Source organism: Scyliorhinus torazame, chromosome 3 (genome assembly GCF_047496885.1).
Source record: "Scyliorhinus torazame isolate Kashiwa2021f chromosome 3, sScyTor2.1, whole genome shotgun sequence".
Classification (NCBI taxonomy): Eukaryota; Metazoa; Chordata; class Chondrichthyes; order Carcharhiniformes; family Scyliorhinidae; genus Scyliorhinus; species Scyliorhinus torazame.
The window spans coordinates 64,021,713-64,049,358 of record NC_092709.1 but is presented as its reverse complement, the minus strand read 5'-3'; the positions used below and the strand labels follow the sequence as shown (position 1 = coordinate 64,049,358).

Sequence of the window (27,646 nt, the reverse complement as noted above, 5' to 3'; positions counted from 1 at the left end):
AATGAAAATTGTTTATTGTCACAAGTAGGCTTCAAATGAAGTTACTGTGAAAAGCCCCTAGTCGCCACATTCCGGCGCCTGTTCGTGGAGGCTGGTACGGGAGATGCTCTACAAGGCTGTTTGGGAGCCCACCTTCAAGCATTAAACTGTTCATTTCCAGTATGAGAAACTGGAGGCAACTTGAAAATTCCAGTCAGCATCTTTTAGTTTCATAGTTTTCATAGAATTTACAGTGCAGAAGGAGGCCATTCGGCCCATCGAGTCTGCACCGACTCTTGGAAAGAGCACCCCACCCACGGTCGACACCTCCCCCCTATCCCCATAACCCAGTAACCCCACCCAACACTAAGTGCAATTTTGGACACAAAGGGCAATTTATCATGCCCAATCCACCTAACCTGCACATCTTTGGACTGTGGGAGGAAACTGGAGCACCCGGAGGAAACTCACGCACACACGGGGAGGGTGTGCAGACTCTGCACAGACAGTGACCCAAGCCGGAATCGAACCTGGGACCCTGGAGCTGTGAAGCAATTGTGCTATCCACAATGCTACCGTGCTGCCCAATGCTACCGTGCTGCCCAGATTACTGCATGGAACTATGTTGCAATTGCAATTATGGAGACATGGTTAAAAGAAAGACAGGACTGGCAGCTTAACATTCCGGGATATCATTGTTTCAGATGAGACAGAAGGGGAAACAAAAGAGTTGCATTGCTGATTAGGGAGATCAGAGCTGTGTTGAGGGAGGACACATCGGAGGGATCTTGCAGTGAGGAATTATGGGTGCACGTCAGGAATAAGAAGGGTGAAATCACAATGTTGGGAATGTACTATAGACCTCCCAACAGCCCGCAGAAGACAGAGGAACAGTTGTGTAGTCAGATACTGAAAAGGTGTGAAATAAAGCAGGGTAGTGGTGATGGGTGACTTTAACTTCTCCCACGTTGACTGGTAATCCCTCACACCCAAGGGCTCAGATGGAGAGCAATTTTTAGATGTGTCCAGGAGAGATTTTTGATACAGTATGTTGACAATCCAATCCAATCAGGGAGGGGGCTATACTATGTGGAATGAGCCTGGCCTGGTGACTTAAGTTTCAGTGGGGGAGCATTTTGGACTTAGCGACCATAATTCCATAAGATTTCAGGTAGTCGTGGATAAAGACAAGAGTGGCCCGCGGGTGAGGGTGCTTAATTGGGCGAGGGCCAATTACATCCAAATTTAATTGGGGTTAATAATATTGTTAATCAGCTACATGACGTATGCGTGCGAGCAGCCCGGCAGTCCTCAACCCGCCACCTCTAAAATGGTCAGTATCAAGAACATCATTGGAAAGGGGTACACTAGCTGACATCAGCATTTTCGGGCACTATGCACCTATGTTCCCACCCGTGGCCTGATAATCCTGCCCAGAGAAATCATTTCTTCTGGTGGGTTGTAAGATGAAAATTAGAGCCTGATATTGAGGCGGATGACAGGGAACATTATGGGTGGTACGGTAGCGCAGTGGTTAGCATTGTTGCTTCACAACGCGAGGGACCCGGGTTCGATTCCCGGCTTGGGTCACTGTCTATATGGAGTCTGCATGTTCTCCCCGTGTCTGCGTGGGTTTCCTCCGGGTGCTCCAGTTTCCTCCCACAAGTCCCAAAAGATGTGTTGTTTGGTGAATTGGACATTCTGAATTCTCCCTCCGTGTACCCGAACAGGTGGCAGAGTGTGGCGACTAGGGAATATTCACAGTAACTTCATTGCAGAGTTAATGTAAGCCTACTTGTGACATAAAAAAAGATTATTATTATTGTTATTATAATGAAGAGGAAGCACTTCTTTCCTCATAGAATTGTGGAAATCACTAACTTTTCCCCCCCCCACCGCCCCCCCCCCACCCCCAAAAAAACCCACTGCTGATACTGGGAATCAGTTGGAAAGTTCAAAATTGGAGGGATAGATTTTTGATGGCTTGGGGTATTAAGCATACAGAACCTAGGCGGGTGGGTGGAGTGAAGATACAGATCAGACATGATCCATTTTAGGGGTTCCCAAACTGGATTCCATAGATCGATACAATTTAAGTTTCATGCTGTTCCCAGCTCATCCAATCAGAATGCAGCCTTATTTTGGGTAAGCTGGAAATAGCATGAAACTAAATTGTACCGATCAAGGTGAGCGCAGACTGGGGAGCAAAGGCGAGCATGGAGCCTGCGAGGTGGGTGGGGGGATGAGAAAGGAGAGAGAGCGAGCGAGTGTGAGTGAACCTAGTATTCCAGCGACACACTCCCCATTTGAACCAAAGGAACAGCAACACTCCTCCCATTAAATTGACGAAAAGGCGGGATTCTCCATTCTGAAGGCAGAGTGTTGACACCATCGTAAAAACCAGAGAGTTTAATGATGGCATCATCGGACTGCTAAGTGTAGCGATCCTCTGCCCTACAGGGGGCCAGCACTGCACTGGAACAACTCACGCCGCTCCAGCTGCCGAGACTTGCGACCGGCGCGAATGCGCATTGTGACCGGCGCAAATGCACGCTGTGACCGGCGCGAATGTGCGCTGCGATCGGTGCGAATGCGCGCATGCACACTGCGACCGGCGCGAATGCGCGCTGCGACTGGTGCGAATGTGCGCTGCGATCGGCGCGCATGCGTGCTGCGACCGGGCTGTTTTGCACAGGGCTAAATCGCTGGCTTTGAAAGCAGACCAAGGCAGGCCAGCAGCACGGTTCAATTCCGCGGAGTAACAGCCTCCCCGAACAGGCGCCGGAATGTGGCGACTAAGTGCTTTTCACAGTAACTTCATTGAAGCCCACTTGTAACAATAAGCGATTTTCATTTCATTTCATTCCATGCGCGCTGCGATCGGTGCGAATGCATGCATGCGCACTGTGACCGGCGCAAATGCGCGCTGCGACCGACGTGAATGCGCGCTGCAACTGGCACGAATGCGCGCATGCGCACTGCGACCGGCGCGACTGCGCCTGCGCGCATGCGCGGTAGCTTCCTTCTCCGTGCCTGCCCCAACGCAACATGTTGCAGGGCTGCAGGGGCCGGCGCAGAGTAAAAGAGGCCCCCACCAGGAGAGGCCGGCCTGCCGAGCGGTAGACCCCCGATCGCGGCCCACGCCACGGTGGAGGCCCCACCCGGGGTCGGACCCCTCCTATCCCCCTCCCTCACCCACCAGGCCGCCCCCGACAGGATGGACGCCGAGGTCCCGCCGGGTAAGACCACATGTGAACGGCGCCGGTGGGTCTCGGGCTTTTTTGGCGGCCCATCCCGGGCGGAGAATTGGTGGTAGGACCGCGTAGAATAGCCCCCAACCGGTGCTCCGCCAACCGGCGTCGGGGCGGCGTCACACAAATCGCGCGCGGCCTGGCGATTCTCCAAACCGGCGTGGGCTGAGAGAATCCCGCCCAAAATCTTTTTTATTATCGTAAAAATATACATACAAGAAGACTTCCAACAATTAGGTTTGTGTACGTTTGTCCCTATTGCGAGAAAACAATCAAATTTGTGATTTGGCTCTTGGGGGGGTCAAAAGGGTTCTGTGAGTGGAAAGGTTTAGGATACCCTGACCTTATTGAATGGTAGCACAGACTTTGAGGGGCTGAATATCCTCCTCTTGTTTGTTTGGTCTTCTATGTTCTCTGTGCTAATCCGCAATGTGAGGAGATATGATCCTGAGCTACAATGTTCAGCTGAAATCTCTTTTGAAACTCCCTTTAGGTCCAGACCAGTTTAACTCTGTTCTCATCTCTTTTCCAGGTCCAGTGCCTGTAAAGCTGGTGAATGGTAGCAGCATGTGCTCCGGGAGAGTTGAAGTCTATCACAACTCCATCTGGAGGACCGTCTGTGACAATAGCTGGAATATTAACGCAGCAAACGTGGTCTGCAGACTGTTAAACTGTGGGACAGCCCTGTCAGTAGAAAGAGATGCATCCTATGGAGAGGGGACTGGGAGCATCTGGTGGTATAATGTGAGCTGTGATGGGAACGAGCCAAACCTTGACCAGTGCTCCATCAACTCACGGGCCGGGACTAACTGCACACACAGCCAGGATGCAGGAGTGTTCTGTTCAGGTCAGTGTATTTATGCTGCCTCTTGTCTATGTGTTAGTTTGCACGCCGACCTAGATAAATTAAGGGCGGGATTCTCCGTTTATTGACGGCGAAATTGCGAAATGTGATTGGCGGAGAATATGTTCCAAAATTTGACAGCAAATCTTAATTCTCCGTCACCTCTACACCAGCATCAATGCGTACCGGAACACATGTACAGTAAACACAGTTTGCATATCAGTAGCGGGTCCGACCCGGTATTCTCAGGTACCTCCGCGATTCTCCACCTCCGATGGGCCGAGTTCCCAATGACACGGTTCTCTTGTGCTTTTAAAAATCGTGAAACCAGCGTTGTGGCTGAAGGGGGAGAGAGAGAGAGGAGGTAGGACACAGAGAGAAGCAACTGCGGGCTACCGGGCCGGACACTGGCTGGGTGGAGGGTGGGGAGCAGGGTGACCTCCCACGGGACTGGGGCGGTGCCCAGGCACGGACCGACATTACCGTGGCTGTCTTGCTGCGCATCCACTGACTACGCACTTTGGCCCCTGGTTCTGCAGAGGGTCTCGGCCATATGGGTGCCCCCATCCATCCGCCCCCGCACCCCACCCCACCCAGGGCAACACCCACTTTTCTGTCGATTATGTACGTACTTTGTACATTCCCTAGACCGCAGAAAAATATTTTTCACTATACTTCAATACATGTGACAATAAATCAAATCAAATCAGTAGCCCTTACTGGGGCCGCGGTGTATACCCTTGGTGTAGGCAGTGCCAGCCAACGGTACCCCTGGCATCAGGGGTGGACGCCAGGGCCTGAAGCCCCTACGGTGCCTGCCACCGACGAGGCCAGGGGTGCCGAGATTGGGGGGGGGGGGGGTGGTAGGGACATGCGAGGGCAGAGCCCGCAGAGCCAACCTGGGCCACTATGTAGCCTTTGGACCTGTTTGGGCACCGGGGTACGCATCATGCTAACATGTCGGCCTTTGATCCCCTGCAGACAATGGATATTGGAATTCAACCAGCAATGGCGGCCGACCTGATAGTTACTGCAGCCCTGGGGGATGCCCTGCAGCTGTATGAGCTGGCGCTGCTTGAGGAGGAGGAAGCTCCAGCAGCGGAGCACGCAGCAGCGGAGTGTGCTGCAGAGGGACAGGAGGCAGCCGCCCAGGATGAAGAGCCGGCCGCCCAACAGGCCGAGGATGAGGAGGCGCCGCATGAGGCCTCATGTATACCGGCACCACCTGTCATTCGAGGACCAGCCGGACCGGGAAGTCGAAGACTCGGGCTGAGCAGAGAGACAGTGCGACATGTTTGCCAAATTGGGGAATGGGGGAGGACGCCCACTCCCGGTGGCCGTCAAGGTCACCCTGAACGTTTATACGTTGGGGTTCTTCCAGGCCCCGAGTAGGGACCTGTCTGGGATCTCATATACCCAGGCACGTCAATACATCCATTTCAATGTGGACTGATGGACTGAGCCTACCTGGATGCCGGGCAGTGGGGTTTGCCACCATCGCCAATATGCCCCAGGTCTAGGGGGCAATCGATGGGATGCATGTCCGTCTACGAGCACTTGAGGATAACAGGCTGCTCTACACTAACTGAAAAGGGTTCCACTCGATGAACGTGCAGCTGATATGTGACCATCAGCTGCGCATCATACATGTCTGCGCCCGACACTCGGGAATTGTGCACGACGCCTTCATCCTGGGACACTCGACGATTCCTGACATGCAGGCTGGGGGGGCTGGCTCCTGGGCGACGGGTTTTCCACTGCAGTCGGGACTGGCGACACCTTTCCTAAGGCCACAGACCAGCGCAGAGACTCATTACAACGACACCCATGCAGCGACCAAGAGTGCGATCGAGCGTTGCTTCGGCCTCATGAAGATATGGTTCAGGTGCCTGGACTGCTCTGGAGGGACCCTCCAATATGACGCTGAGAGGGTCACCCACATTGTGGCAACATGCTGCATCCTCCACAACATCGTGCAACAGAGGGGCGATATGCTGGAGGAGGAGGAAGAACGGCAGGCCTCATCCGACGCGGAGGATGCGGAGGAGTGCGAGGATGAGCAGGACAAGGGGCCAGGCGGGCACAGGAGACCACACAACGTGTGCGCCAGGGTCAACGCGCATGGGGCGCTCTGATCGTCTCCAGGTTCACCAACTGGGTGTGTGTGGGACTGGCCAGGAGCACGGACACCGCACCCCACCCCCACTTCACTCCCACCACCCGCCCGCCTGCAACCCCCTCTGTGAAACCTTTCGCACTGCAGGATGGGGGCCCTGGGTTGGCAGTAACAGCGGGTCTGGTCCATGGGTTGGAGGATGATGACAACCTGCTCCATATTGTTTGGCAATGAATGACTTCTGCCCATGGTAGCAATTTCTACCGTCCACCTGGGAGATCACTGCATGCGACCTGACCATTTCAACACACAGTGCCACCGAATCCCTGGGGTGATGGTGGTGAAGACGGTCGTGGGGGGGTGGTGTGAAGCCCAGACCACCCGCAGGGTCCGCCCATACCCCCCGCCCAGGCCATCCCAGACCAGCCCACCCTTCACACACATCAGTAGGAGCACCGGGACAGGTTGTAACAGTGGTAACAGAGGTTGAATGTGAACGAATATATACCAATTTGTGCCCTAGCCCCTATAATTAAGCTGTGCCCTGCACCCGTGCCAACACAACTGGTTTCTTTCTTCCTGGCCTTCCGGGCCCTGACGCTACAACTAGGTGGTTCCCCAGGCGGTACAGCAGGAGTGGAGGCGGCCTGCTGTGACTTGCCCTGTGACCTGGGTCTCCATTGACGGCCTTCTTCTGGGGCTTTCTCTTCCTCTGTATCTGCGCCTCGTCAGCCAGCGCCTGGGCAATGTCATCAACGTTCCCAGCCGTGGCCAGCTGTGACTGGGCCACGCTCAAGAGCACCACTGCAATGTCCAGGTGACTCTGGCACAGAATGCCCCATGCCTTGGACGTGCTGATCCATAGGCATGACTGTCGCCCCCAATGCCTCCACCGTGGACGCCAGCCGTGCAGTGTTGGCCTGGTTGCTCGTATGGTCGGCACCACCTCTTGATGCTGCACGCAGGTGGACTCTTCTAACTGCACCTGCAGGTACTGGATGCTAGCCGACATCCCCTCTATAGTCCCTGGCTCTGCGACTGCATCTCCACTATAGATGGGACTGTGTGTTCCAGAAGCCCGAGACCCTTCTGGATGGCAGCTGGTTCCTGGGGTTGGCCTGCCCTTTGACTGTCCGCCCCTTTGGGTGGTCCTACCTCCACTTGCTGTACCAGAGTAGCTGTGTGGTGCACACCAGATACTGTCCCAGGAGCCTCTTCACTAAAGTGAGTGTATCTGGGGTGTTGGAGGGTGATGGAAAATCACTGTCATCTTTCTTCTATAAACTGTTGTTGTGTGTAAATAATCATGAATGATTATTTAAAAAACAGAGATTTCAGCAATTAATGTGCTCTTTGTCTCCCATAACAAGAGTCAACTTTTCCCATTCTGCAAGATCATAAATCCTCCTGCATTGGAAAATCCAGGTTGATCAATTTCATATTATTACGATCACCCTGGGGACTTCAGCATACACTTCTATTTTCAATTTTAAAAAAGTTTTTAGATTAATAATAATCTTTATTGTCACAAGTAGGCTTACGTTAACACTGCAATGAAGTTACTGTGACAATCCCCTAGTCGCCACACTTTGGCGCCTGTTCGGGTACACTGAGGGAGAATTCAGAATGTCCCATTCACCTAACAAGCATGTCTTTCGGGACTTGTAGGAGGAAACCGGAGCACCTGGAGGAAACCCACGCAGACAAGGGGGAACGTGCAGACTCTGCACAGACAGTGACCCAAGCAGGGAATCGAACCTGAATTTGCTCGCAAGATCGCCTTTGGATTTTTCATGACCAGACTAAGTTCCAGCGCACTTGCATCTGGTCTTGTTTCTGTGCCTAACCAATTTAACTGTCCTCAGACTCCTCAGCTGTTCCATTTTGTCCTTGGCAGCAATCGCACCTTACTGGCCGGAACTGGTATGACTAATTGTGAAGGGACAGACATTAACCAATTGAGACTGTTTATGTAAAATCACATCTGACTCGCCGTGCTTAATCTCCAAACTCACATATTTGAAGCCCCAGAAGCTGACTGCCAATTTTAAATTCCTTCCCATTTTGATGAATAACATTTTCTTCAAAGTCAATCGTACTCAACCCGCCCCATTCCACCCCAACCATTGTCCACACGCATCATAAAGTTGCCCGCATGTTTTCTCTTAAAGTGGCAACAGAACACCCAAGAAGCATTATTTAATCCATAAACACATGTATTCAATTTCCGAGCTTCCTATATTTTCCTGGTGCTTCCTTTCATCGTTGCAAGAATACTCCCCTCTTGAGCAATTTGATATCTACGGAGTTACATTTCGAAGGATAAGTGGTTAAAATGGCTAGAATCTCTTCAAAATCACCTTTCCAGCAGTGGGAGAGTCTACCCTGATTTCTGCATCGCCCCAAGCATTCCTCAAAATCTTTAGTTACCAACTTAGCCTTGGCCTCATAGGTCCCACCGGGCACCTATACTGTACAGATCCATCTGTGTGACATAGCAGGTTGTGACCGTTATCATTAACCTTCCAATATACCGCAAAATCTTTCCCGGTTTGTAACCTAGTTTAGCTCTTTAATCACCCTATCTTCAAATCCATCTACTTCTGTCTGGGAAGGCTCTTCATTACTCATGCTACACTGTCACCTTGTCAGGCTGCAACCTCTTTTCTTGTTGAGACATCTCTGGGCTGCTCCAATCAGAATACCGACTAGAGATTCTTTCTACGGTACGCGATCTTTTCCTCCTCCTAAATGTATCTCCTGACTCTATTTGAAGTCGAGCAAAGTTTTCTTACTCTCCACTCATGTACTCCCTGTTGTCAATCCGTGGCATTCACCTCTTGTCCCTCATTGAATAGAATAGAACTTTTTGTCCACGCAGAAATGGACATTTGTCTTTGGCTTCACCTCCAGTATAACATATATAGTCATTAGTTTTTCACAGTAACTTCATTGCAGTGTTAATGTAAGCCTACTTGTGACAATAAAGATTATAAAAAACTCCGACTGCTGTCTCGCCTGAATGTTCCTGCCTCCACCTGATGTGCAAAAGCAACTACGTAGTGCTCACCAGAATGTGTCCCAGAAGCCTGACCACTACTGTCGCCCACCGAGATGTGTGTCTCTGCGCTGGTAGAGGGTGGGGATGACAGCTGTGTCGCGTATATGGTGGTCTTCTCAGACCTCCCCTCTGAGGTGTTTTCTTGGGAGGCATTGGGGGGTAAGTACCCTGGAGGGGCTGACACCGTCGGATCCTGCGGGATAATGGACATGTGGTCAGTGGGAGGGATGGATCATTCTGTATGGCATTACCACTTGCGTATGACAGGTCATCTGGGTGGCTGCCAGTGGATCCTCACCTCTACGGTTTTCTTTATCGTGGTGGGGATAGGGGACTTGGGGTGGGGATGGGGAAATGGGTGGCAGCACTGGACATGTTTTCCATTAAAACTTTCCATTAAATCGTGCTATAGGTTGCTGGTGTGCCAGTTGAGGTAGGATACGGGAGTGGGGGAGTGAGTTGGTTTTGGCCCAGAGAAGGTGAATAGAGCTCGGAACCTCTGGAAGGACGATTCAGACATGGTTGATTTTTTTGGAGGGGTTGGAGAGCCCAAGGGTGGAGGAGGAGAACCGGGAGGAGTTGGAGAAGGCACCGGGGCCAGATAGGTTCCCAGTGGAGTTTTATATATAGTTTGTGGACTGGTCCCGCGGTTGGTGGAAGAGTTTGAGGATGCGGTGGATTGGGGAGTGCTCCCAGAAACAATGAGTCAGACTCCATTTCACTCCTTTTGAAGGAGGATAGGGATCCGGTGGAATGTGGGTCATGCCAACCAATCTGGTTGTTGAACGTGGCTGCAAAGATTTTCGAGAAGGTATTGCTGCTCAGGTTGGGAGGCTGTCTCCCCCAGGTCATTGGAGAGGATCAGATGGGATTTGTGAAGGGTAGTCGATTGTCTTCCATTGTATGCCGCCTGTTGGATGTGGTGTTGTCTCAGGCAGAGGGGGATGAGCAGGAAATGATTGTAGCGTGGATGCAGAGAAAGTCATTGATTGGGTGGAGTGGAGTACTTGTTCACGGTGCTGGGGTGTTTCAGGATAAGGACGAGGTTTGTGTCATGGGTTAAGTTGTTGTACCAGGAGCCAAAGGCTAGTATCCGGACAAATAATGCAAGCTCGGGCTATTGCCACCTGCACAGGGGAATGAGGCAGGGGTGCTCTATGACCCCTCTCCTATTCACGTTACCGATTGAGACTTTGCCCATCGCCTTGAGGAGTTTGGATAAGTGGAAGGAGACCCCCTGTAGGAGCATAGGGTGTCTCTGTATGCTGACGACCTGTTGCTGTACATCACAGATCCGATCCCAACGATGGGGGACATATGGGAATACTTAAGTGGTTCAGAGCTTTTCCGGGTACAAACTGAATTGGGACAAAAGTGAATGTTTTCCGGTCACCACGCCGACAGGGGAACTCATTTGGGGACGTTGCCGTTCAGGCTGACGAACACACATTTCAGGTACTTAGGGGTGCAGGTGGTAAGGGATTGGGTGCAGCTTCAGAAGCTAAATTTTACAAGCTTAGTGAGCAGGGTGAAGGTGGACTTACAGAGTTGGGATAGTCTTCCACTGTCATTAGCTGGGCGAGTACAATCGGTAAAGATGAATATCCTGCCACGGTTCTTGTTTCTGTTTCAATGCCTGCCGGTGTTTCTACTAAAGGCATTCTTTGTAGGGGAAGGTGGCAAGGATCTGACGAGTGGTCCGACAGAGGGACCAGCAGTCAGGGGTGTTGGGGCTGTTGAACCTGCTTTACTACTATTGGGCGGCGAATGTGGAGAAGGTGATGGGTTGGTGGGGGGATTAGTTGTGAAGGTTTGGGTAAAGATGGAGGCCAGGTTGTGGGAGGGGATGAGATTGAGGGTGCTGGTGACGGCCCCACTCCTATTCTCCCCGAGGAAGTTCTCAGGGAACCCGGTGGTGGTGGCTACACTAAAAATATGGAGACAATTACAGCAGCACTTTAAAGCAGGGAGAAGTTGAGGATGATACCAATCAGGGGCTATGTTTGAGCCGGCTAGGGTGGATGCCAGATTTAGGTGATGGGAGGATAGGTGGGTGCAGTTTGTGGGAGTTAATGGAGAAGTATGTTCTCGCACAGTCGAGGTGATCAGGTACTTGCAAGTCAGTAATTTTGCGAGGAAGATTTATTTGAGTTTTATGGGTGTGTTGCCTGCGTCGCTGGTGGAGAGGTTACTGTTGCTGGCCGGTTTGGAGGAGAATAAAACTTCAGGTATCCATCGGAAGTTGCTGACAAAGGACGGGGCCTCGCTGGAGGGCATTAAGGTGAAATGGGAGGAGGAGCTAGAGGATGAAGTGGAGGCGGGTGTGTGGTGTGAGGCCTTACGGGGAGTGAATTCCACGTCGTCATGTGTAAGACTCGTGCTCATCCAACTGAAAGTGGTACATTGGGCTCACTTGACTGTTATAGACTGTTATGTTCTGTGTTGTGGTCGTGGTAATGATACACACCACAACATCTAGTTCTTTGACTAGTAATATGGTATATTGACAAAATGAACATGTGGAAAGATAACTAACGAACTACGATACAAACGGTAATGAATAAGTGCATTTTCCTGGAGCTACGTCTAATGTGACTGTCCTCTCGTACGACTTACTACCAACTGCCAGATCTGTAAAGCCACATAGTGGATCTCTATCACTACCTGCTGGCCGGAGGTCATATAGATAACTATATACATTAATAGACGAGTATATACATTAATGTGTACATGCATATCACCACATTGACGAGGGCAAGGGCATTTGAGTGGGTAGAAGATAAGTGCGAGTGGTGTGGGAGGGGCCCAGTGAATCACTTACATATGTTCTGGGCATGTACTAAGCTAGCAAAGGTTTTTGGGCTCTTCAGCACCATGTCGGCGATCTTAGGCAGGGAGTTGAATCCAGGTTCCCTAGAGGCCACACTCTGGGTGTCAGAGCTGACAAAGTTGCAGTCGGGGGCAGGGGCATGCGTTTTAGCCTTCGCCTTGCTGATTGCTCGTAGGCCGGTTCTGCTGGAGTGGAGGTCAGCTTCTCCACCCAATGCCCCGGTTTGACTGGAGAACCTTCTGGAATTTTGTATTTGGAGGAAGTTAAATACATGCTGAGGTGGTCGTTTGGGAGGTTCTACATAAGATGACAACCGTTTATTATGTATTTTAAAGAGCTGGTCACTGTCAGCTGTTAGGGAGGGGGTGGGAGGTACGGGGGACTGTTCTTGTTTTTGTGTTTGTTTGGATATAAATTTTAAAATGTTCAATAAAAATATTTACAACAAAGAAGTGTCATTCGATAGTGGTGGGGAACTCGCCACCATAAAGCGCCACAAATCAAACTTTTCCATTAGATTGTGCCCTAAATCTATTACATTCGGTTCCAAAAATACTTGGGGCCCAATCTAACGGAAATGTTTCTGAGTGTCATTTGTGGCAGGTTTTGCTGGGGGTTTCCTGCCGACTCTGCCTCAAACCAGACAAATCTCCGGTCAGTGAAAGAGGTGAAGAAAAGAGACGCAGCAACTGGCAAGACATGAGACGACACCGCAATGAGAGAGTCAGATACTGCCAAACCAATCAGTGACCTATTGGCATGCACCCATTGTCTCTCGAGACAGGGTGGCCAAGAATATGTTGTCTGCATAGACAGAGTGGATAGTCAGAGGCTTTTCCCTGGGGTAGAGGGGTCAATTACTAGGGGGCATAGGTTTAAGGTGAGAGGGGCAAGGTTTAGAGTAGATATACGAGGCAAGTTTTTTACACAGAGGGTAGTGGGTGCCTGGAACTCGCTACCGGAGGAGGTAGTAGAAGCAGGGACGATAGGGACATTTAAGGGGCATCTTGACAAATACATGAATAGGATGGGAATAGAGGGATACGGACCCAGGAAGTGTAGAAGATTGTAGTTTAGTCGGGCAGCATGGTCGGCACGGGCTTGGAGGGCCGAAGGGCCTGTTCCTGTGCTGTACATTTCTTTGTTCTTTGTTTGTTTGCATTAGCCTATGTTGGGAGGAGACTGGGCTAAAATGTGTAGACAATGACTCCATTCAAAGTCTAGATAATCCCAGACCTGCCTAAATGTATACACATCTCTATTCCAGGTCCAGTGCCCATACGTCTGGTGAATGGTTCTAACATGTGTTCCGGGAGAGTTGAAGTCTATCGTAACTCCAGCTGGGGAACTGTCTGTGCAAATGGCTGGGATCTTAACGAAGCGAATGTGGTCTGCAGAGTGTTGAATTGTGGGACAGCCCTGTCAGGAACACAAAATACCACCTATGGGGAGGGGACTGGGGACATCTGGTTGAAAGATGTGAGCTGTGATGGGAGCGAGATTTCCCTCGATCAGTGCTCTGCCAACTCACAGGTGGGAAATAGCTGCAAACACAGCGAGGACATTGGAGTGACCTGTTCAGGTGAGTGGAGTGATTTGCTCTTCTAAGATTTTTTTAAACTTTCCTTGTTGGATTGAAACTTTCATTTTCTGGGTTACTAGCACAGACATCTGGGTTACTTGTCTATTAACCCTTATTCATAGAATCCGTATAATGCAGAAGGAGGCCATTTGGTCTATCCAGTCTGCATCAGCCCTCCGAAAGAACACCTCACCCAGGCCCATTCCCTCACCCCATTCCCATAACCCCACCTAACCTGCACATCTTTGGATTGTGGGAGCCGGAGCACCCGGATGAAACCCGCGCAGACAACGTGCAAACTCCACACAGTCACCCAAGGCCGGAATTGAATCCGGGTCTCTGGCTCTGTGAGACAGCAGTGCTAACCACTGTACCCACCTGCCACCCCTTGAGGCGCTTATTGGCTTTGAGGGGTTGCAGAAAATAATTTACAGAATGATACTGGGGACAGGAAGTGTTCAATTACAAGTACAGTTTACAGAGATGAGGCTCTGACTCCACTGAATACAGAACATTATACAGTGATCTCATTGATTAATTTGAGATGTTTAATATATTTGCTGTGGTAGATAGGGAAGGCTGGATTTTACATGCAACCATGGGAAACAGGTTGGCACCAATTGTGGGTTCCGAATCCTCCCACAGGATTAATTGACATGGAGAGTGGTGGGTAAACCCAAAGTTGGAGGACCAATCAAAGACCTGACTACAGATGAGCAGCAGGCTACGATGGATACTAAGGAATAGGGAATGTGCTTCAACATGGAGTACCCTCTCACTAACCTTTAAAAAAAAAAAAAATTTACGGGATGTGGCTGTTGCTCGCTAGGTCAGAATTTATTGCCCATCCTTTGTTGCCATTGAGAAAGTGGTGGTGATCAGTATACTTGAACTGCTGCAGTCTTGAGGTGTAGGTACATCTACTGTGCTGTTAAGAAGGGAGTTCCAGGATTTTGACCCAGCGACATGAAGGAACAGCAATGTATTTCCAAGGTAGGATGATGAGTGACTTGGAGGGGAACTTCCAAGTGGTGGTGTTCCCAGTTAACTGCTACTCTTGCCCTTCGAGATGATAGTGGTCATGGGTTTGGAAGCTGTTGCCTAAAGAGCCTTGGTGAGTTCTTGTAGAGTATCTTGTAGATGATACACACACCTGCCACACTTTGTTGGTGGTGGAGAGATTGCGTGTTTGTGGAAGGGGGAGCAATCAAGTGGGCTGATATGTCCTGGATGGTGTTGAGCTTTGTGAGTGTTGTTGGAGCTGCACTCATCCAGGCAAGTGGAGATTCCAAAACACCTTTGACTTGTGTCTTATAGATGGTGGACAGCCCTTGGGTATCTCAGGAGGTGAGTTACTTGCCGCAGGATTCCTAGCCTTTGACTTGCTCTTGTAGCCACAGTATTTATATGGCTATTCCAGTTCAGTTTCTGGTCAATGGTACTCTCCAGGAATGTCAGGGGGCGATGATTAGGTTATATCCTCTCTTGTTGTAATGGTCATTGCCTGGCACTTGTTTGGCACAAATGTTACTTGCCACTTGCCACCTCGAGTCTTGATATTGTCCGGGACTTGCTACATTTGGTTATTGACTGCTTCAGTACCTGAAGAGTGGTCAATGGTGCTGAACATTGTGCAGTCATCAGCGAATATCCCCACTTCTGACCTTGTGATGGAAGGAACGTCATTGGTGAAGCAGCTGAAGAGGGTTGGGCCTCAGACACTACCCTGAGGAACTCCTGCAGTGATGTCCTGGAGCTTTGAAACAATTAAATGACGATAGATCGCACACCCAGCCCACCACTTTCAGGGAGGGGAGAGCCTCAACAGGACTGCTTTAGGGCCCAACTCCAGGCACATGATTGAGGGCTCTTGACAGGAAGCATTTCCTCATGAATAGGAAGCTGTTAATGTTGGGGATCAGTTGGAAATTTCAGGGACAGCACAGTGACACAGTGATTAGCACAGCTGCCTCACAGTGCCAGCAACCCAGATTCAATTCCAACCTGAAATGAAATGAAATGAAAATTGTTTATTGTCACAAGTAGGCTTCAAATTAAGTTACTGTGAAAAGTCCCCAGTCACCATATTCTGGCGCCTGTTCCGGGAGGCTGGTATGGGAACCAACCTGGGTGACTGTCTGGAGTTTGCACGTTCTCCCCATGTCTGCGTGGGTTTCCTCCGGGTGCTTCGGTTTCATCCCACAGTCCAAAGATGTGCAGGTTAGGTGGATTGGCCATGATAAATTGCCCCTTAATGTTGAAAGGTTAGGTGGGGTTACCGGGGTAGGGTGGGGCATTGGGCCTAATTAGGGTGCTCTTTTGGAGGGTCGGTGCAGACTCGATGAGCTGATTGGCTTCCTTCTGCATTACAGGGATTTTATGAATCTAATATTTTATGAACTGAGTGTGATAGATTTTTGATTGTTAAGGGTATTCAGCATTACAGAACTGAGGTGGGAAGGTGGATGGTGTTAAGATACAGATCAGCCATGATCTGATTGGATGGCAATACAAACTTGAGGCGCTGAAAGTCCTCCTCCCGTTCTATGTTTTTAAATATTCTCTGTGTTAGCCTACATTGGCAGGAGATTAAAAGTGAATGACAGTGTCCAGCTGAAGGCTCTTGTGAACGTCAATGTAGCCCCAGACCAGTTTAACTTTGTTCTTTTGTCTCTTCTAGGTCCAGGGCCTGTACGACTGGCGAATGGCAGCAACATGTGCTCCGGGAGAGTTGAAATCTATCGTAATGGTGTCTGGGGGACCGTCTGTGACAATGGATGGGATGTAAAAGCAGCGAACGTGGTGTGCAGTGTGTTGAGCTGTGGGAAAGCCATGTCCGCAGATAGAAGTGTCTCCTATGGAGAGGGGACTGGGGTGATCTGGTCATACAATGTGAGCTGTAATGGGACAGAGCCTACCCTCGATCAATGTTCTGTCAATCCAGTGATACGGAATAACTGCACACATGCAGAGGATGCGGGAGTGACCTGCTCGGGTGAGTAGAGTTTCTTGGGGTAAATGGAACACGTTGGGTGATGTTGGGATGATGTTGGGCTCATGTCGGGGTAATGTTGGGTTGATGACCGAGTGTTGGGTGACATCTAGGTGTAGGTTAGTGTGGGGTTGATGATGGAGTTTCGATTGATGTCGGGAAATCTGGTGTTCCCACAATGATATTGGGGTCGATCAAATCTCTAATGTGATAGAGATGGACACAAGGCAGACTGATGCCCAGGCCTGCCCTGTACAGCTACCATTGTGTGAACCAGTTTAAGGGTGTTCTCATCTCTATTCCAGGTCCGGTGTCAGTGCGTCTGGTGAATGGTAACAATGTGTGCTCTGGGAGAGTTGAGCTCTACCGTAACTCCAAGTGGGGAACCATCTGTGACAACGGCTGGGATGTCCATTCAGCGAAAGTGGTCTGCAGAATGTTGAACTGTGGGACGGCTCTAGCAGCAACAAGAGGTGCCTACTTTGGAGAAGGGACTGGGGACATTTGGTTGGACAATGTGAGGTGTAAGGGGACAGAACTTGCCCTTTATCAGTGCTCTGCCAACCCACTGGTGGGGACTAACTGCACCCAGAAGGAGGAGGCCGGAGTGATCTGCTCAGGTAAGTGGAGTGACCTTCGCAGATTTTTCAGAAGTCAGCTAATTCCCTATGGATGTGCGCGACTGTGGTATTGGGATTGCTGTTCATTCCCTACACACTTTACTAGCCCAACCAATCTATTCCCACTTTCCAACTCACTGCCACGGTGTAATTCAAAATGTTATTTTCTCAGAAATGTGAGTCGCTGGCTACACCATTGTTCTTATTGCCCATCCCTAATTGCCCTTGAGAAGGTAGTGGTGAGCTGCCTTCTTGAACCACTGCAGTCCATGTTGAGTAGGTATATCCACATTGCTGTTAGAGAGAAAGTTCCTAATTTTCCACCCAGGCTAATCCCAGTCTCCCTTTCACTCCTCACTCTCCTACAAACTCCCCAACCCTTTGATATCATACTTTACTGCTCAATCCATGCAATATTTAATATTCTACCCAGTCGAATTCCATTGTCTCATTTGTTCCATACATGCTTTAAATTCCCAACCGGTCTAATTCCACTCTCACGCTCACTCTCCATGTTCTTTAATATCCCACTCTAGCCTCTGCTCTATTCCCCACCTTGTGTAATTTTACAGGGCGCCCGAGAGTGTGCTTGGTGAAGACGGTGTGTGTAAAATACAGTTGGGACATCTTAATGACACTTCCAAATTTTACATGTGGCAGGAGCCATGGACTCTTTACAGTATGATATGGCGGGTCATCATTTTAAGAGGTTAAAATGACAATTAACTTGAATTAATGGTTCTTTTACACTTTTATTAATGGCAGATGGGAAGAATTGGGATTCAAAATGTTACTTAGTAAAATGGGGCATCAAGGAGGTGAGAGCTCAGTGCTGCATCTGTCAGCCAGCCTCACTGTGAGCTAATGTAAGATGTGAGGGAATGGTTGTTGATGGTTGAGAGCAGAAGTGGTATAAAGCTGGCAGTACTTATTGCGGGGGGAAAGCTGGAAGCATTAATGGAGAGGGCATGTAAAAGAGGCAGCACTAACAGAGGGGATGGGCATTGATGGCAGTACTACAAAAGGGGCATACAAAGGCAGCAGCACTCATGAGGGGGTGTGCTGCAAGAATGGCAGAGTGGGCATTGACACTTGTTCCTATGGGACAAGACAGGGAAAGGATTTTGGGGATAAGAACAGCAGAACTGAGAGATAGTTCACCTGTTGGTTATCGTTCAGGAGGTTTTAATGATGTCTTTGTAGTCTTAAGTAGGTTTACTGTGTTATTATTGTGTAATAACACAATAATTTAGTGTTATTAACTATACACAGTAAAAGGTTCAAGCTAGCAGCTGTCTCCATACTTGCTTGTACACATGGCTCTGTCCAACACTTGACTGACTTCTAGGTGCAGGTCATATGTTCTCTTACATCACTGTGTGGATGGTGCTGTACTCAGGACAGAGATGAAAGTAGGTTGATATAGTGCCGTTACGAATGTAAATCATGCGCCCTTGTATCAGCTTGACTCTCTGACAATACAACTCACTGGAAAAAAGCTATCTCTTTATAATCCCCAGAATGATGGAAATTACTTTTCAGAAAGTGAAAATGAAGTAAAACGCAAGTCTAAATTATCGTAGAGCTTTGGACCTTTTTTGGCCTCCCATTCTTTTCTTTGTAACTGACACAGTAATTGACATTAAACATTGGAAACAATTGAATTAGGGCAAACTTGGGAGGGGAAAACTACCACTGTGGGAGGTAGAGAGTGCTCAGGTTTTACTTTTCAGAATGCACAGATGTTCTTAGCTCTTCATGCACTCTAGGACAACTCAAAATCAATTTGGTGTTGTAAATTTGACCAGATGCCTTTCAAAAAACTAGTGGTGCAATTTAGGAAAGTGCTGTAGACACTGCTATATGCAACACCGCATTTCACTGCAATATGTATAATTGATAGATTTCATCCTGTCCTATGTAATCATGTATATGTTGCATATCAGCTTGCACATACAGATTTATACAGAAAGCATTTGTGATTTACAGAAACATTCTCTTGTAATGTAGCTGACAAAACTGACTATTTCTTCTGCCGCGTAAGAATAGATACTTTCAGGGATCAAAGCAAAGTGGGAGGAAGAGTTGGGACAGGTTATAGGGGAGGGGGTCTGCTGTGAGGTGCTCCGGAGAGTAAATGCCTCCACCTCATGTGCAAGGTTGGGGCTGATACAGCTGAAGGTGGTATAGAGAGCACACCTCACGAGGGTGAGGATGAGCCGATTCTTTGAAGGAGTAGAAGATGTGTGTAAGCGTTGCGGGGGGGGGGGGGGGGGGGGGGGGGGGCGGTTAAATCACGTTCATATGTTTTGGTCCAGTCCAAAGCTAGAAGATTACTGGAAGGAGGTTTTTAGGGTAATTTCCAAGGTGGTGCACGTGAAACTGGACCCGGGCCCCCAGGAGGCCATATTCGGGGTGTCGGACTAGCAGGGTTGGAAACGGGTGCAGAGGCAGATATCGTAGCTTTCACCTCGTTGATCGCCCGAAGGCGGATCCTGTTGGGATGGAGAGCAGCCTCTCCACCCTGTGCTCTAGCATGGCGGGGGGACCTGTTGAAATTCTTGACTCTTGAGAAAGTTAAGAACATAAGAACTAGGAACAGGAGTAGGCCATCTGGCCCCTCGAGCCTGCTCCGCCATTTAATGAGATCATGGCTGATCTTTGTGGACTCAGCTCCACTCTCCGGCCCGTACACCATATCCCCAAATCCCTTTATTCTTTAGAAAGGTATCTATCTTTTTCTTAAAAACGTTTAAAGAAGGCGCCTCAACTGCTTCACTGGGCAAGGAATTCCAGAGATTCACAACCCTTTGGGTGAAGAAGTTCCTCCTACACTCCGTCCTAAATCTACTTCCCCTTATTTTGAGGCTATGCCCCTAGTTCTGCTTTCCCCGACCAGTGGAAACAACCTGCCCGCATCTATCCTATCTATTCCCTTCATAATTTTATATGTTTCAATAAGATCCCCCCGCATCCTTCTAAACTCCAATGAGTACATTCCCAGTCTACTCAACCTCTCGTCATAATCTAATCCCCTTAACTCTAGGATCAACCTAGTGAATCTCCTCTGCACTCCCTCCAGTGCCAATATGTCCTTTCTCAGGTAAGGAGACCAAAACTGAACACAATACTCCAGATGTGGCCTCACCAACACCTTATACAATTGCAGCATAACCTCCCTAGTCTTGAAGTCCATCCCTCTAGCAATGAAAGACAAAACTCGATTAGCCTTCTTAATCACCTGTTGCACCTGCACACCAACTTTTTGCGACTCGTGCACCAGCACACCCAGGTCCCTCTGCACAGCAGCATGTTTTAACATCTTACCGTTTAAATAATTATCCATTCTGCTGTTATTCCTTCCAAAATGGATAGCCTCACACTTGGCAACATTGAATTTCATCTGCCAGACTCTAGCCCATTCACCTAACCTATCCAAATCCTTCTGCAGACTTCCGGTATCCTCTGCACTTTTTGCTTTACCACTCATCTTAGTGTCGTCTGCAAACTTTGACACATTGCACTTGGTCCCCAACTCCAAATCGTCTATGTAAATTGTGAACAACTGCGGGCCCAACACTGATCCTTGAAGGACCCCACTAGTTACAGGTTGCCAACCAGAGAAACACCCATTTATCCCCACTCTCTGCTTTCTGTTCGTTAACCAATCCCCCACCCATGCTACCACTTTACCCTCAATGCCATGCATCTTTAGTTTATGCAGCAACCTTTTGTGTGGCACCTTGTCAAAAGCTTTCTGGAAATCCAGGTATACCACATCCATTGGCTCCCCATTATCTACTGCGCTGGTAACGTCCTCAAAACATTCTACCAAATTAGTCAGACACGACCTACCCTTTGTGAATCCATGCTGCGTCTGCCCAATGGGACAATTTCCCTCGAGGTGCCCCACTATTTCCTCCTTAATGATAGATTCCAGCATTTTCCCTACAATCGAAGTTAAGCTTACCGGCCTATAATTACCCGCTTTCTGCCGACCTCCTTTTTTAAACAGTGGTGTCACGTTTGCTACTTTCCAATCCTCTGGGACCACCCCAGAGTCTAGTGAATTTTGATAAATTATCACTAGTGCGTTTACAATTTCCCTAGCCATCTCTTTTAACACTCTGGGATGCATCCCATCAGGGCCAGGAGACTTGTCTACCTTTAGCGTCATTAGCTTGCCCAATACTGCCTCCTTAGTGATTACAATCATCTCAAGGTCCTCACCTATCATATCTTTATTTCCATCAGTCACTGGCATGTTATTTGTGTCCTCCTCTGTGAAGACTGACCCAAAAAACCTGTTCAGCCCCTCAGCCATTTCCCCATCTCCTATTATTAAATCTCCCTTCTCATCTTCCAAAGGACCAATATTTACCTTAGCCACTCTTTTTTGTCTTATATATTTGTAGAAGCTTTTATTATCTGCTTTTATGTTCTGAGCCAGTTTACTTTCATAGTCTACCTTACTCTTCTTTACAGCTTTTTTAGTAGCTTTCTGTTGTCCCCTAAGACTTCGCAGTCCTCTAGTCTCCCACTAATTTTTGCCACTTTGTATGTTTTTTCCTTCAATTTGATACTCTCCCTCACCTCCTTAGATATCCACGGTCGATTTTTCCCCATTCTACCGTCTTTCTTTTTTGTCGGTATGACCCTTTCCTGAACACTGTGAAAGATCGCTCGGAAGGTTCTCCACTGTTCCTCAACTGCTTCACCATGACGTCTTTGCTCCCAGTCTACCTTAGCTAGTTCTTCTCTCATCCCATTGTAATCACCTTTGTTTCAGCACAAAACACTAGTGTTTGATTTTACCTTGTCATCCTCCAACTGTATTTTAAATTCCACCATATTGTGGTCGCTCCTTCCAAGAGGATCCCGAACTATGAGATCATTAATCAATCCTGCCTCATTACACAGGACCAGATCTAGGACCGCTTGTTCCCTTGTAGGTTCCATTACATACTGTTCCAGGAAATTATCCCGGGCACAGTCTATAAACTCCTCCTCAAGGCTGCCTTTACCAACCTGGTTAAAACAATCGATATGCAGATTAAAATCTCCCATGATAACCGCTGTACTATTTCTACATGCATCCGTTATTTCTTTGCTTATTGCCTGCCCTACCATCCTGTTACTATTTGGTGGCCTATAGACTACTCCTATCAGTGACCTTTTCGCCTTACTATTCCTGATTTCCACCCAAATTGATTCAACCTTGTTCTCCATAGCACCAATATCATCCCTTACTATTGCCCGGATGCCATCCTTAAACAACAAAGCTACACCACCGCCCTTACCGTCCATTCTATCCTTTCGTATAGTCTGATACCCTTGAATATTTAACTCCCAGTCGTGACCATCTTTTAACCATGTTTCAGTAATGGCCACTAAATCATAGTCATTCACGACGATTTGCGCCATCAATTCATTTACCTTATTTCGTATACTACGAGCATTCAGGTAAAGTACACTTATGCAACTTCCGGTGGGGTGGGCGAGCAGGGCGGCCGCAAAAAAAAGGAGCTCCCGCCGGTGGCCGCGATTCGCGGCGATTTCGGGGAAATCGCCGAGACCCCACGCACTCCCCGACTATCGTCGGCCTTTGCGGCCGCCACGAGCAGCCAGCAGGGCCGGTTTAAAAGCCGGCGAAGAACCCCGCGCGGGTGTTGGGCGGCGGGGGCGGAGCTTCGAAGAGGTCGAGGCGGCAGGCCTGAGTGCCATGTAGGGAGGGTGTTCCACGTCGGATGGCTCCCACCTAGGACGAAGAAGGTTGAAGCCTTGTCCCAGGTGAATGTAGAGGAGAAAGAAAGATGATTTATGGAAGTTTGGTCAAGGTTTTTTTTCTCAAAAAATAAGAATGTCAGATTGATGAAGGGCAGGAGGGTGAAGGAGAGAGGAGAAAGGAAAGAAGATAAAAAACAATAAGCCGCTAAAAGATGCGAAAAGCAGCATCAAAGAAAGGAGGAAACGCGGGTTCGCCGCCGAAGGAGAAGACGAGCAAAAGCAACAGTGTTGACAGGATGGCGGAGCCGAACTGCGAGGCGGGGCCGCACTACTTACGGTGGAGAAGATGACCGAGGTGATGGTGGTGGAGCTGGAAAAACGTTTGGTGAGGCACATGGAGATCCTGAGGAAAGAGATGGTGGTCGTGGTGAGGTCATTGTTGGAGGAGGCAATCGGCCCGATCAGGGTGGAGGTGGCAAAGGCATTGGCCGAGGTGAGAGAGCAGGGCGAGAAGATGAAGGAGGTGGAGGAGGCCGTGACACAACACAGCGACCAAGTCACCTCGATGGGGGACGAGCAGCGGAGGGTGGTGGAGGTTAACAGAAGGCTCCGAGCAAAGCTGGAAGACTTGGAAAACCGCTCAAGGTGGCACAATTTGAGAATTGTGGGCTTGCCCGAAGGGACAGAGGGCCCAAGGCCAACGCAACACTTCGCTAAGAGGTTGGCGGAGCTGATGGGGGAGGGTGAGAACCCCACCCTGTACGAGCTAGACTGAGCTCATCGGTCATTAAGGCCGAAGCCCAAAGTGAACGAGCCGCCAAGGGCAGTAATTATCTGCTTCCATAAGTTTTGCATGAAGGAGAAAGTATTAAGCTGGGCGAAGCAGAAGTGTGAGGTGCTGTGGGATGGTACTGCGGTTCGGATCTACCAGGACTGGACGGTGGAGTTGGCAAAAAGACGAGCGGCGTTTGGGCGAGTGAAGGTGGCTTTGTACAAGAAGGGGGTGCGATTTGGTGTGGTGTACCCGACGAAGTTGAGAGTAACATATAAAGCCAAGGACTTTTATTTTGAGACAGCGGAGGCGGCTGAGGCGTTCGTGAGGGCAGAAGGCTTGGGACAGACGTGAAGAGCGGAACTGGAAGAAAGACTGTGGACTGTGTTTGAGCGGCTGGAAAATGTACAAATGTACAAATGTTACAACTTTCTTTTTACTGATTTATATTGAAATTTGAAATTTACTTCTCTTTGCATTGTTACAGAGTTCAAGTTAATGGCGTTCTGTGTTGCAACGGTTAAATGTTATGTTAGTGAATTGTAGGGGTTGGATTGTTGGGCTTGTTTTGGTGTTTCTTTCTCTGGGACTGGGCGGAAGGGGGCGAGAGGTATTGGCGGGGGGGAGCCACCCGCGCTAGCTAACTAGAGTCAGTTAGTGAACCGTGGTGAGGTGAGAGGAGGACTGCGGACATTGGAGCCTGGATAGCAGGCTTCAATGGGCCTACGAGGCGAGCAAGAGTGGGTGGAGGGAGGGATGTTGGGGGATGTTTTTGTAGGGGGGTTCTTGGGAGGGGGGGGAAGGGGTTCGATGTTAACAATGGACAGGGGCGGGTCAGGCTTATGGGGTAGGGCCCGGTGGTATGGTGATGGTGGATAAGAAAGGTGGGGGGGGGGGGGGGGGTGAGAGACCCCCAGTAAGGATAATCACGTGGAACGTGAGAGGGCTAGGAGGTCAGGTCAAGGGTGCTTGCACATCTTAAAAGTTTGAAAGCCGATGTAGCAATGCTGCAGGAGACTCACTTGAGGGTGAAGGACCAGGTGAGACTTAAAAAGGGCTGGGTTAGCCAAGTGTTTCACTCCGGATTTGATGGAAGGGCTCGAGGGGTAGCGGTGCTGGTCAGCAAAAGGGTACGCTTCCAGATGGAGAAGGTGGTGGCAGATCAGGGGGGTAGATATGTGATTGTGACAGGGGCATTGGAGGGGAGATTAGTGGCGCTGTTAAGTGTATACGGTCCCAATTGGGATGATGTGGGATTCGCGAGGAAGGTGGCTGGGGCTATTCCCGACGTAGACAGGCAAGAGCTGATTGTGGGGGGGGACTGGAACCTGGTGCAGGAGCCAAGGTTGGACAGATCTCAGCCGCGCTCGCTGGTCCCATCGGGGGGGGGGCGAAGGCGCTGGCTGGGCTAATGGTGGAAATGGGAGGGGTGGACCCTTGGAGGTTCCTGCACCCAAGGGAACGGAAGTATTCATTTTTCTCAGCGGTCCATAAGGTATACTCGCGGATCAACTTTTTTGTGGTGGGGAAGGCTTTGCTGGCTGGAGTCAAGGGGTTGGAATACTCTGCAATTGCAGTGTCAGATCACGCTCCACATTGGGTGGATATGGTGCTAGAGAAGGGGGCAGCGCAGAGACCGGGGTGGAAACTGGATGTGGGGCTTTTGGGGAACCAAGTATTCTGTGAGAAAATTGAAAAGGTAATTAAGGAATATATAGGCTTCAATTGTACGGGTGAGGTGTCGAAGGCAGTCGTCTGGGAGGCTCTAAAGGCGGTGGTGAGAGGTGAGGTAATTTCGTTTAAGGCTAGGGTGGATAAGGAGGAGAGGTTGGAGCGGCAGAGGGTAATCAATGAGATGTTGGAGGTAGATAGGAGGTATGCAGTGGATGGGGACCCGGCGAAGCTGGAAAAGTGGAAGGAACTACAGGCGAGCTTCGACCGACTGTCCACCAGGAAGGCGGTGCGCCAACTGAGACGAGCAAGGGGTGCAGTTTATGAACATGGAGATAAGGCAGGTATGTTAGCAGGTCAGCTCCGGAGGGAGGCAGCGGCAAGGGAAATTCTTCAGGTGAAGGATAGGGCAGGGAAGTTGGTGATGGCCCCAGTGATGATTAACAAGGTTTTTGAGGAGTTTGATGAGAGGTTGTACAAGTCAGAGCCACTCGGAGGAGACCGTGAGATGCAGGAATTTCTCGATCGGTTGGAGTACCCGAGGCTAGGGGAGGGGGACAGGGCTACATTAGAAGGAGCGATAGTGGAGCAGGAGATAAAGGATGCGATTGGGAGGATGCAGTCGGGGAAGGTGGCAGGGCTGGATGGGTTTCCGGTGGAATATTATAAAAAAATTTAAGGATAGGTTGGCACCCCTGATGGTGGGGATGTTTGAGGAGGCGACAGGGAAGTAGGTGTTGCCGCAAACCTTGGGGCAGGCATCGATTTCCCTGTTACTAAAAAAAGATAAGGATCCAACGGAGTGTGGGTCGTATCGGCCCATATCACTTCTGTAAAAGTGTTGGCGAAGGTACTGGCGGGTAGGCTGGAGGAGTGCCTTCCAAAGGTAATAGGGGAGGATCAGACGGGGTTCGTGAAAGGGAGGCAGCTGTTTTCGAACATTAGGAGGGTTTTGAATGTTGTTATGGCACCGGCAGAAAGAAAGGAAACAGAGGTAGTTGTGGCATTGGACGCCGAAAAGGCATTTGATCGGGTAGAATGGGGGTACCTGATGGCAGTGCTGGAGCGGTTTGGGATTGGACCAAGGTTTGTGAACTGGGTAAAGCTATTATATAAGGAACCGAAGGCGAGTGTCCGCACAAATAATATCAGTTCGAGATATTTCTCTCTCCACCGTGAGACGAGACAGGGGTGTCCTATGTTGCCCCTGCTGTTTGCACTTGCGATTGAGCCAATGGCCATCGCATTGAGAAGTTCGGGAGCATGGAAAGGAATAGTGCGGGAGGGGGATAGAGCATAGGGTGTCCTTATATGCCGACGGCTTGCTGCTGTATGTGTCGGAGCCGAGTGCGTTGATAGGAGGATATTGGAGCTACTGCGGGTATTTGGGTCTTTCTCGGGGTACAAGTTGAACCTGGACAAGAGTAAGTACTTTGTGGTGTCTCGGCCGGGGGTGGGGGCAGGGGTCGGGGGCTGCCATTCCGTAGAGCAGGGACTCATTTTAGGTATCTGGGGGTGCAGGTTGCCCGGGAGTGGGGGAGGCTTCGCAGGTACAACATCACTAGTTTGGTGGGGAGAGTGAAAGCCGATCTGGCAAGGTGGGACGGCCTTCCTCTGTTACTGGCAGGTTGGGTACAGGCGGTTAAAATGAATGTGTTGCCGCGATTCCTGTTTATTTTTCAATGCCTACCGTTTTCCTGCCAAAGTCTTTTTTCAGGGAGATTGAGGGAAGGATTACTTCATTCATATGGGGAGGGAAGGTGGCCAGAGTGAGAAAGGTGCTGCTGCAGAGGGGAAGGCAGGCAGGGGGTTTGGGTCTCCCGAACTTGTTGTACAACTACTGGGCGGCGAAAGTGGAGAAAGTGCGGAGCTGGGTCAGAGGGGTGGATTCTCAGTGGGTCAGAATGGAGGAGAGTTTGTGCAGGGGGTCGGGGCTGAAGGCACTTGCAACAGCGCCGCTCCCGATAGCTCCGGGGAAATATTCAGGGAGTCCGGTAATAATAGCTTCATTGAAAATCTGGAGGCAGTTTCGCCAACACTTCGGGTTGGGGTTAGGGTCAAAGGAAATGCCGATTCGGGGGAACCACAGATTTGAGTCAGGGAGGTGGGATGGAAGTTTTTGGAAATGGGAAGAGAAGGGGATTAAGACGCTAAAAGATTTTTTTCTTCGGGGTCGGTTTGCAGGATTGAGGGAGCTGGAA

At 49.7% G+C, this 27,646-nt stretch overlaps 1 protein-coding gene across 1 annotated transcript in view; it reads left to right on the top strand.

Annotated features, from left to right (window-relative positions):
• The window catches only part of LOC140408487 (scavenger receptor cysteine-rich domain-containing protein DMBT1-like), a 177,148-nt gene that overhangs the window by 88,536 nt on the left and 60,966 nt on the right, over positions 1-27,646 (top strand). Inside the window, exons 13-16 of the mRNA XM_072495740.1 lie at positions 3,763-4,077; positions 13,349-13,663; positions 16,344-16,658; positions 16,961-17,275. Coding sequence (XP_072351841.1) covers positions 3,763-4,077; positions 13,349-13,663; positions 16,344-16,658; positions 16,961-17,275 — 1,260 coding nt within the window. The remainder of the gene's footprint in view (positions 1-3,762; positions 4,078-13,348; positions 13,664-16,343; positions 16,659-16,960; positions 17,276-27,646) is intronic.